The following is an 11,557-nucleotide window of genomic DNA, read 5'->3' on the forward strand; positions in this document are numbered from 1 at the left end:
TATAAACTCCTCAATTTTTTTTCGAAAAAGTTATTTTGGTCAAGTTGCACCTTGAGGGTGAATACCAACAGAAGAATATTGCAGGGGATTTTGGCACATTTTTTTGGTACCCACACGTTTAGCTGTGTTGCTCATTCCACAAATGCATGATCCTTACAAGGTGCTTGGTTCTAGTGGGAGGTTCTTGGTTCTTCCATGTGGGGGAAGTGAAGGAGAAGCAGACAGCAGGTGTGTTTCCAGAAGCCTTTATTCATCTATAGGTGTGAACCAAGTACAGGGTGATGACCACATCTGGAGCAGGGTCAGGGTTGACCTGGAGCAGGGTCAGGGTTCACCTGGAGAAGGGTTAGGGGTCAGAGTTCACCTGGAGAAGGGTTAGGGGTCAGAGTTCACCTGGAGAAGGGTTAGGGGTCAGGGTTCACCGGGAGCAGGATCAGGGTTTACCTGGAGCAGGGTCAGGGTTCATCTGGAGCAGGGTCAGGGTTCACCTGGAGCAGGGCTAGGGGTCAGGGTTTACCTGGAGCAGGGTCAGGGGTCAGGGTTCACCTGGAGCAGGGTTAGGAGTCAGGGGTCAGGGTTCACCTGGAGCAGGGTCAGGGGTCAGGGTTCACCTGGAGCAGGGTCAGGGGTCAGGGTTCACCTGGAGCAGGGTTAGGAGTCAGGGGTCAGGGTTCACCCCGGGGAGACCAGCGGTGCTACAGTCTACCTCCTCGACCAGCTACGCTACACCTGTCTCTGACGGTCACCATGACGACTGCTCCAGGATGACGACAGCATCGTTCTCCTCTAGACGGGAGCTTCACACCTGATGTCCTCTACTACGCTAGACGCTGCAGGTCATTAGCCTACTGACAGGAAGCTGGCGAAGTAAGAGCGTTTCATTGGACAGTTTACTTCTTGTGTCCTGTTGCGTATGATCAGTAAACTTGGACTTGACTTGGTAATGATTCTGTTTGGTTACATGTTTACTGCAGGAAAGGCTCTAGTGACACAGACCATCTACAGTTATATATACGTCAGACGGTATACACAGTTTTATATCTATATAGTATCAGACCTTCCCTACAGTTATACATCGATCAGAAGATCTTTACAGTTATATATCTATCAGAACATCTTTACAGTTATATATCTATAGTATCAGACCATCTACAGTTCTACTGGTGTCATTACAGGGTGGGCGGCGTAGCTGTGACACGCAGGTGTGTCGTGTGTGTTTAGTATCCTTCCAGAACATTCTGCAGGGCCATGCAGTGCATGATGGGAAGCCTGTCCTCCGATGCTTACTTCAACACTCTGGAAGGGAAGCACAGTCAGTCAGTGATGTTAGGAGCAGCAAATGACACACTGTAGGTCTGTCTGTAGGTCTGTCTGTGGTTGTGTCAGTACTGTAGATCTGTCTGTCTGTGGTTGTGTCAGAACTGTGGTGTGTTTGTAGTTCTGTATGTAGTTGTGTCTGTGGTTGTGTCAGTACTGTAGGTCTGTCTGTAGGTGTGTCTGTAGGCCTGTCTGTGGTTGTGTCAGTACTGAAGGTGTGTCAGTGGTTGTGTCAGTACTGTGGTGTGTCTGTAGTTCTGTATGTAGTTGTGTCAGTACTGAAGGTGTGTCAGTGGTGGTGTCAGTACTGTGGGTGTGTCTGTGGTGGTGTCAGTACTGTGGGTGTGTCTGTGGTTGTGTCAGTACTGTGGACTCACACAGTGTTCTGTCTGTAGCGGTCCAGGGCTTCCTGGGCCACCAGCTCAGAAAACTTGGGGTGTGACCAGGGGACGTCCGCCGGGACACTGAAGGTCATGGCCGGGGCGTCGAACACCTCCACCTGCACCTGGCTGTCACCTGGCTGCTGCACCTGGCTGTCACCTGGCTGCTGCACCTGGCTGTCACCTGGCTGCTGCTCTGGGTCCTGCTTGTCCCTGGAAACCACCTGGGGGGGGGGGGGGGGGGGGGCTTCTATTACACTCTTATATAACTATTATACACTATATACACTCTTATATAACTATTATACAGTATATACACTCTTATCTAACTATTATACACTCTTCTATAACTAATATACACTCTTTTATAACTAATATACACTTATATAACTAATATACACTCTTCTATAACTAATATACACTTATATAACTATTATACACTCTTCTATAACTAATATACACTATATACACTCTTATATAACTATTATACACCCTTCTATAACTAATATACACTATATACACTCTTATATAACTAATATACACTATATACACTCTTATATAACTAATATACACTATATACACTCTTATAAGAGACCACAAATAGAATCTAGGTCATTGGTTATTAATATGTCCTGTGAGACCATCGTCCGGACCAGAGTGAGACCACACCACGGGGGGGTTAAAGGTCATCGTGTCTCACCGTGCGGACGTGGAAGATGCCGTCCTGGGAGTGTGTGCTGTTGGCCAGGGAGGACACCCAGCCGAACTGCCTGTTGAGGAGGTCCAGCAGGGTGGTGGTGTTGGCCACCTGCCTCTCCAGCCTGCCCAGCAGGGAGCTGTACTCCTGGGTGAACCTCTCGGCCAGCGCCAGGGCCTTCTCCAGGTCCGCCTTCAGAGGCCCGGCCAGGGGGCGCTTACCGGAGCAGTCTGGCGGGGGGGGGGGGGGGGGGGGGGGGTGAGGGGGAGAGAGGGAGAGAGAGGGAGGGAGGGGGGGAGAGAGGGAGGGAGCGATAAAGAGAGAGGGAGGGAGGGGGGATGAGGGAGGGAGGAAGGAGGGAGGGAGAGAGAGAGAGAGGGAGGGAGAGAGAGGGAGGGAGGGAGAGAGAGAGAAGGGGGGAGAGAGGGGGTGATAAAGAGAGAGGGAGGGAGGGAGAGAGAGAGAGAGAGGGATGGAGGGAGGGAGGAAGAGAGAGGAATGGAGGGAGGGAGGGAGAGAGAGACGGAGAGGGAGAGGGACGGAGGAAGGGAGGGAGAGAGAGAGAGTCAGTAGTGTATGATGAGGGTGTGATGCAGTACTGAGGACAGATGTTCAGGACTGATGTTCAGAAAGTAATCAAATAATAACAAATGTTGTCCTCAGTAGATCCACTCCCACTGAGGCCAGGGTTGAGATGTTTATCCACCATTGACCAGCGTTTAGTGACCTCCGTGTGAACCCCGGGCCCAGAGGAGCCCAGAGGAGACAGGACCAGGAGCGTTACCCTGACTAGTTCTCCTCCAAACCCAGACTAGATCTACTCCTACCCAGACTAGATCTACTCCTACCCAGACTAGATCTCCTCCTACCCAGACTAGATCTCCTCCTACCCAGACTAGATCTACTCCTACCCAGACTAGATCTACTCCTACCCAGACTAGATCTCCTCCTACCCAGACTAGATCTACTCCTACCCAGACTAGATCTCCTCCTACCCAGACTAGATCTCCTCCTACCCAGACTAGATCTCTTACGAGACTAGATCTCCTCCTACCCAGATTAGATCTCCTACCCCGACTAGATCTCCTCCTACCCAGACTAGATCTCCTACCCAGACTAGATCTCCTACCCCGACTAGATCTCCTCCTACCCAGACTAGATCTCCTACCCCGACTAGATCTCCTACCCAGACTAGATCTCCTCCTACCCAGACTAGATCTCCTACCCAGATTAGATCTCCTCCTACCAGACTAGATCTCCTACCCAGACTAGATCTCCTACCGAGACTAGATCTTCTCCTACCTTGACTAGATCTCCTACCCAGACTAGATCTCCTCCTACCCAGACTAGATCTCCTACCCAGACTAGATCTCCTCCTACCCAGATTAGATCTCCTCCTACCAGACTAGATCTCCTCCTACCCAGACTAGATCTTCTCCTACCCTGACTAGATCTCCTACCCAGACTAGATCTCCTCCTACCCAGACTAGATCTCCTCCTACCCAGACTAGATCTCCTACCCAGATCCTGGATCTCCTTGCATTGCTGACACTCCTCCCTCAGCCTCTGGATGCAGCCTGCTGAGTTGCGGCGGATCTCCCTGCAGGTCATACGGCCGCCGCCGAACGGCCTGGTCACCACCACGTCCTCGTTAACCCCTCCTGGAACACAGGTCAGAGGTCAGGTTAACCCCCCCTGGAACTCAGGTCAGAGGTCAGGTTAACCCCCCCTGGAACACAGGTCAGAGGTCAGGTTAACCCCCCCTGGAACACAGGTCAGAGGTCAGGTTAACCCCTCCTGGAACACAGGTCAGAGGTCAGGTTACCCCCCCCGGAACACAGGTCAGAGGTCCGGGGAGGGGAAGAATAGCAGTGTAATAACAGCAGTGTTTAACCACAACTGCTGCAGAACACAAAGGGTTTTAGCTTAGATTAAAATATATGTAGGGTTTGGGCTTGATTCTTCAGGGAGTTTGTTCCAGGAGCATGCAGCAGAGTGACTGAATGCTGCTTTACTGTGTTTTGGCTGACCTTAGGGGCCTTGCTGGAATATAGGGTGGGAGAAGATCTATTTTGGTCCAAGACCATTTTGTGATTTGTATGTATTTTAAATTCAATTTTCTGAGAGACTGGTAGCCAGTGCAGGGATCTCAGGATTGGTGTAATGTGTTCAAACATCTTTGTTTTTGTTAGGACCCTAGCAGCGGCATTTTGAGCTACAATTTAGGAACAGCTCCTTTAGACAGGCCTGTTAGGAGACCATTACAATAATCAAGTCTAATCAAAACAAATGCATGGATGAGTTTTCAAGGTCTTGCTTGGACATGAAACCTTTCATTCTTGTTATGTTTTTCAGATGATAGTAGGCTGATTTAGTTATCGAGTTTATGTGGCTATTGAAATTTATATCGGAGTCTAGAATTGCACCCAGATTTCTGATCATTGTTTTTGTTTGAAGAGAGAGAGAATCAAGTTTTGCACTGACTTTCGATCTTTTGTCAGGTGCACCGAATACAATTATCTCTGTTTTGTCCTTGTTTAGTTGGAGGAAGTTTTGTGTCATCCAGGTGTTTATTTGCTCAATGCAATTATAGAGATTGTCAATGGGACTATAGTTGTTCAGTGAGAGGGCTATGTAGATTCGAGTGTCATCCTCATAATTGTGGTAGGCAATTTTGTTCTTTTTTATGATGTGTCCTAATGGAAGCATGTAGAGATTGAATAGAAGGGGGCCAAGGATTGACCCTTGGGGAACCCCACATGTCATTTTAATTTGGTCAGACACAAAGTTGCCAACAGTAGTGTAACAGTGTAATAACAGTGTTATAACAGTAGCTTACCCTCAGAGGGGCTGATGTCAGTGTCTGCGTCGGTGTCCATTAGGGTTCCCATGGCGCCGAAGACGTTGTGGGCGGCGTCCATCATGGGCCCGAACACGCTGTGGAACCCGTGGAACCCTGAGTCCTGCAGCAGGGGTGACCGAGCCAGGCGAGCACGCCCCTCCACCTCCTCCTCCACCCCCTCCTCCACCGCCGCCTCCTCCACCCCCAGACCCCCAGCACCCAGGAGGCCCCCAGCCCTCAGACCCCCAGCCCCCAGACCCCCAGCACCCAGCCCCCCAGCCCCCTGCCCCCCAGCCTCCAGCCCCACAGCTCCACCCCAGAGGCTGGGCATGCGGAAGGGGAACATGGGGGCATGGTGGAAGGAGCGCATGTGGTCGAAGACCTTCATGCTGTCAGAGAAGATGTGGTCCACCCCGTCCTCCACCTCAGAGTAGCGGTCCTCCAGGTTCTGGAACTGCCGGGTCTGGGTCTGGTCCTGTCGCTGTAGAACCTCCATGTTCTCCCCGTTCACCCAGATAGAGAACGGGCTGGTCCTGTTCAGCACCTCCTCCAGCTGGGAGGAGGAGGAGAGAGGAGGAGAAAGGAGGAGGTGGGAGGAGAGGTGGAGGAGAGGAGGAGGAGGAGAGGTGGAGGAGAGAGGAGGAGAGGTGGAGGAGAGAGGAGGAGGAGGAGAAGGAGAGAGGAGGAGAGAGGAGGAGAAGGAGAGGAGGAAAAGGAGAGGAGGAGGAGAGGAGGAGAGAGGAGGAGAAGGAGAGGAGGAGAAGGAGAGGAGGAGGAGAGGTGGAGGAGAGAGGAGGAGGAGGAGAGGAGGAGAGAGGAGGAGGGGAGGAAGAGGAAGTGGAGGACAGAGGAGAGAGGAAGAGAAGAAAGAGAAGGAGGAAGGTGGTCAGTGTGTGAGAACAGTTTGTGTGTGTGTGTGTGTGTGTGTGTGTGTGTGTGTGTGTGCGTGTGTCTGTACCTGTCTCCCCACCAGTCCAGACCCGCTGCTGCAGGTGCGGCTGTAGAACTTGACGCAGGTGTTCTTCAGACAGGGCTTACACTCCTCCCACAGCGCCTGCATGCTGCCATTACACACTTCCTGTTCCTCATCCAGCTGCCTCTCCATCTGCTGGGCGCTCTGCAGAGCATCCTGTGGGGAGGGGGAGGGAGAGGGGGAGGGAGAGAGAGTGTCAGTAGTGTATGATGGTGTCCCCTGGTGTTCTACCTCCCCCAGCCTCCCCTGGTGTTCTACCTCCCCCAGCCTCCCCTGGTGTTCTACCTCCCCCAGCCTCCCCTGGTGTTCTATCACCCCCTGCCTCCCATGGTGTTCTACCTCCACCAGCCTCTCCTGGTGTTCTACCTCCCCCAGCCTCCCCTGGTGTTCTACCTCCACCAGCCTCTCCTGGTGTTCTACCTCCCCCAGCCTCCCCTAGCCTCCAGACCTCCTTCTGCTGCTTGGTCTTCTCCAGGGCGGACAGGAAGTTCCTGTGTTCCTCTCCTGATCTCTCCATCACGGTCTTCATCTCCTTCACGCCGCTGACAGCCCTCTCTATCTGCTGGTCCAGGTACCTCCCCCCCAGCACAGAGATCTCTGGGGAGGGAGGGGGAGGGAGGGAGGGAGGGGGGAGGGGAGGAGGAGGGAGAGGGAGGAGGGGGAGGGAGGGATGGAGGAGGGAGGGAGGGAGGGATGGAGAGAGAGAGGGAGGGGGGAGGAGGGAGGGAGGGAGAGAGAGAGAACACATCATCCCCAGCTCCACTGTCCTTGACGTTCAGAGAAGACAGAGTGACTTCAAACGCTCTACTGAATATTAATAACCTAGCAGCTCCCATGGACTTACTAACCACAGGACACACTGCATCTAAACAGAAGATGTTGATTACAGATGATTTATACAACAGTTAGTTCCAACCAAGTAATTTGATTGGACAAGAGGCATTCCATGAGTGCCGATATACAGTATAACAGCAATGGGACTTTTAACTATATGTATCACTCCGCCTGCAAGGTGTTCGACTAAATGACCGTTAATTAGACTACATGTTTGTGTTCAGGTTACTAGGCAACAGTCCAGTTGAAGTTCAGTTGCAGAACAATTTTTTGTTGACGGAGCCAAAATAAATGATTAAATAAACGATGATGGCTGTGATTGTCTTCGGTACTTGGCCTGCGGCCTCGTACCTACGACCGAATCACAGCGTGCTGATATTCAGTATAACAGCACTCCCTCACGTGTGATATTGCTTAAGACTCAAAGAGGCGTGAGGGGTCACGGTGACCCCTGTGAGTAAAAAAATAAATCTATCTTTGCACTCTATCAAATTTCAGGACCCTCCTTTCATGACTTTTCCTAGATATGTGCGTTCTACCACCCAGTATCCTTACATTTTCAAAATCACTTCAGGATAAGATAGTATACAACTATTTTGCAGTTTTTCTGTGTAGGAGGCAGGCTAAAAAAAGAAGCACCCTCTAGTGATCTCTGTGTGTAAATAGCAGATTTACCTTCTAAAAAGGGGGTCTACTAGGCGGCTCTACTAGTAGGTAAAATAGCCATGGCTGTTCTAGTGTTAAATTGATGACATCAGTGACGTTGACCAGGAAGTGTTTGACTCACGGTTGAGGTCCTCCTGGGTCGGGGGCAGGAGACACTGGGCTGAGCCCAGGACCAGGGCCAGGCCCAGCACCCACCACGGCATCTTCATCATCTTCATCACTGGCTCTCAGATGAACGAAGTATAAACCTGAAGAACAGACACAGCACTTTCACTCTCAGCTTCACCTTCACCTTCATCATCATTATCATCATCATCATCATCATCATCATTTCACTCCCAGACAGGAGGAGCAGGGCACCATCATCATCATCATTGTCATCATCATCATCACAGACCCAGACACCTTCATTAGAGCCCTTCATTAGAGCCTTCATTAGAGCCTTCATTAGAGCCCTTCATTAGAGCCCTTCATTAGTCCTTCATTAGAGCCCTTCATTAAAGCCTTCATTAGTCCTTTATTAGAGAAGCCAGAGCCCTTCATTAGAGCCTTCATTAGAGCCTTCATTAGAGAAGCCAGAGTCCTTCATTAGAGCCTTCATTAGAGCCTTTCATTAGAGCCTTCATTAGAGAAGCCAGAGTCCTTCATTAGAGCCTTCATTAGAACCCCTCATTAGAGCCTTCATTAGAGAAGCCAGAGGCCTTCATTAGAGCCTTCATTAGAGAAGACAGAGCCCTTCATTAGAGCCTTCATTAGAGCCTTCATTAGTCCTTCATTAGAGCCTTCATTAGTCCTTCATTAGAGTCTTCATTAGAGCCCTTCATTAGAGCCTTCATTAGAGCCTTCATTAGAGCCTTCATTAGAATGAATGAATGAATGAATGAATGAATGGTCTTTATTGTCATTGATATAGTACAAGTTCCAAACAACGACATTTGGGAGGGGGGGCTCCCCTGGTGCTAGGAAAGAAAAAAACTAAAAAACAAGGAGGGAAAGGAGCTGTTTTACATAAATAAAGGCTATGTACACTATCCACTATACTATACTATACAAATAAAACACTGTGCTGTACTCTATGCTATGCTATACCTATTCTAACATTTCCTATTCTCTGCAACCTTATGTACCCTAGGGTTGTCATATTGCACATAGTGTTATTGCACATTCATTTAAAGTGTCGCAGTTTGCAGCCTTGAAATGTACACATTTGTGCCTCAGCACTACACCTGATTTCAATCCAGCAGCTGCCATCAATCCGTCCAGACTGTCCAGGGCCCAGAACCTAGGTCTTTGCTGTGTTCAGGGCCTGAATGGCCCTGGGGTAGAAGCTGAGCTTCAGTCTGTTTGTCCTTGCGAACATGGTCCTGAACCGCCTGTTCGAGGGCAGCCGAGCAAAGTGTTCGTACCCAGGGTGGGATGGGTCTCTGGAGATCTTGGAGGCCTTCCTGAGGCAGCGTGTGTTGTACAGCTCTTCCAGAGAGGGGAGGGGGGCGCCGGTGATCTTCTGGGCCGATCTCACGACTCTCTGTAGCGCATTCCTCTCTGCGGCTGTGCAGCTGGAGAACCAGTTGCAGATGCAGTAGGTGAAGATGCTCTCCACTGCGCAGCAGTAGAAGGCTACCAGCATCTCCTGTCCGATGTGGTCTTTCCTGAGGACTCTCAGGAGGAAGAGCCGCTGTTGTGCCTTCTTGATGATGGCTGCTGTGTTGTTCTTCCAGGACAGGTCATCCTGTATGTGCACCCCCAGGAATCGGAGGGTTGAGACTCTCTCCACGCTCCCTCCGTTGATGAGCAGGGGCTGGACCTCAGATTTTTTCCTCCTGAAGTCCACAATGATTTCCTGGGTCTTTGACTGGTTCAGCAGCAGGTTGTTAACCTTGCACAGCTTGCTCAGCTGCTCTACCTCATCCCTGTACGCCGCCTCGTCCCCCCCCGAGATGCAGCCCACCACGGTGGTGTTGTCTGCAAACTTTACGATGGAGTTGCTGGGGTGGACGGGGGTGAAGTCGTAGGTGTAGAGGTTGTAGAGGATGGGGCTTAGCACGCAGCCCTGGGGGGACCCAGTGCTGAGTCTGAGGGCTGTGGAGGTGTGGGAGCCCACCCGCACCCTCTGGGGGCGGTCGGACAGGAAGTCCTTGATCCATGCAAATATAGGGCCGGTTTCACAGACAAGGCTTAAGCCTAGTCCTGGACTAAATCACACTTTCAATGTAAAATCTCCATTGAAGATGCTTTTTAGTCCAGGACTAGGCTTAAGCCTTGTCTGTGAAACCGGCCCATAGAGTGTGATAGTCCCAGGTCTAGTAGTTTGGTCACTAGCCTGTCTGGAAGGATGGTGTTGAAGGCAGAGCTGAAGTCCACAAAGAGCAGTCTCGCGTAGCTGTTTCCCCTCTCCAGAGGGGAATTAGTCCTTCATTAGAGCCTTCATTAGTCCTTCATTAGAGCCCTTCATTAGAGCCCTTCATTAGAGCCTTCATTAGAGCCTTCATTAGAGCCCTTCATTGGAGCCCTTCATTAGAGCCTTCATTAGAGAAGCCAGATGAGAAGATGTCTGGTGTGGGCCTGTAGATACATAACGCCTCAGTTGACATGCAGGTGACATGCTCTGCAATAACCATGACCTCATAGCTGCCACCTGACCCTGTTGATGACATCCACTATTCGGGTGTTAAGTCGTGACGTGTTTCCGGGTCCAACGTTGGCTGAGTCGCTCTCTTCGAAATGCCGCAGGGCTGTGTCCCTTGTTGTATGAATAGATCCGAAACTAAAAAATGATTGAACTGTCATTCTACCGCTTTAGTACACTGGTACTCTGGTGCGGGGAATTTTTTATTTGGACCCGGAAATTGCTATGCGTCAGACTTAACAACCGAATAGGGTCATGTTTTTGTGTTGTTGTAGTGATGTTGTAGTGATGTTGTAGTGATGTTGTTGTAGTGATGTTGTGGTGATGTTGTTGTAGTGATGTTGTAGTGATGTTTTTGTGTTGTTGTAGTGATGTTGTTGTAGTGTTGTTGTAGTGATGTTGTAGTGATGTTGTTGTAGTGGTGTTGTTGTAGTGATGTTGTTGTGGTGTTGTAGTGATGTTGTTGTAGTGATGTTGTAGTGATGTTGTGGTGATGTTGTTGTAGTGATGTTGTAGTGATGTTGTTGTAGTGATGTTGTAGTGATGTTTTTGTGTTGTTGTAGTGATGTTGTTGTAGTGTTGTTGTAGTGATGTTGTAGTGATGTTGTAGTGATGTTGTTGTGGTGATGTTGTGGTGGTGTTGTAGTGATGTTGTAGTGATGTTGTAGTGATGTTGTTGTAGTGATGTTGTAGTGATGTTGTTGTAGTGATGTTGTGGTGATGTTGTTGTAGTGATGTTGTAGTGATGTTGTTGTAGTGATGTTGTAGTGATGTTTTTGTGTTGTTGTAGTGATGTTGTTGTAGTGTTGTTGTAGTGATGTTGTAGTGATGTTGTAGTGATGTTGTAGTGATGTTGTTGTGGTGATGTTGTGGTGGTGTTGTAGTGATGTTGTAGTGATGTTGTAGTGATGTTGTAGTGATGTTGTGGTGATGTTGTTGTAGTGATGTTGTTGTAGTGATGTTGTTGTAGTGATGTTGTAGTGATGTTGTTGTAGTGATGTTGTAGTGATGTTGTTGTGGTGATGTTGTTGTAGTGATGTTGTAGTGATGTTGTTGTAGGGATGTTGTGGTGATGTTGTGGTGGTGTTGTAGTGATGTTGTTGTAGTGATGTTGTAGTGATGTTGTAGTGATGTTTTTGTGTTGTTGTAGTGATGTTGTGGTGATGTTGTAGTGATGTTGTTGTAGTGTTGTTATGGTGATGTTGTAGTGATGTTGTAGTGA

General features: G+C 49.6%; 1 protein-coding gene across 1 annotated transcript; it reads right to left on the minus strand.

The window, feature by feature from the left end:
* Positions 1-1,010: 1,010 nt before the first annotated feature.
* clu (clusterin) lies at positions 1,011-7,927 on the minus strand (the record flags this gene model as incomplete). The annotated part of the gene is made up of 9 exons (XM_080527422.1): positions 1,011-1,296; positions 1,695-1,921; positions 2,398-2,624; positions 3,915-4,055; positions 5,234-5,405; positions 5,544-5,789; positions 6,195-6,365; positions 6,658-6,806; positions 7,831-7,927. 9 exons carry the CDS (start codon positions 7,925-7,927, stop codon positions 1,284-1,286), a joined length of 1,443 nt encoding a protein of 480 aa, XP_080383548.1. The 3' UTR covers positions 1,011-1,283.
* Positions 7,928-11,557: the final 3,630 nt, after the last annotated feature.

The sequence above is a fragment of the Nansenia antarctica genome, assembly GCF_963989245.1.
Source record: "Nansenia antarctica genome assembly, chromosome: 3".
Classification (NCBI taxonomy): Eukaryota; Metazoa; Chordata; class Actinopteri; order Argentiniformes; family Microstomatidae; genus Nansenia; species Nansenia antarctica.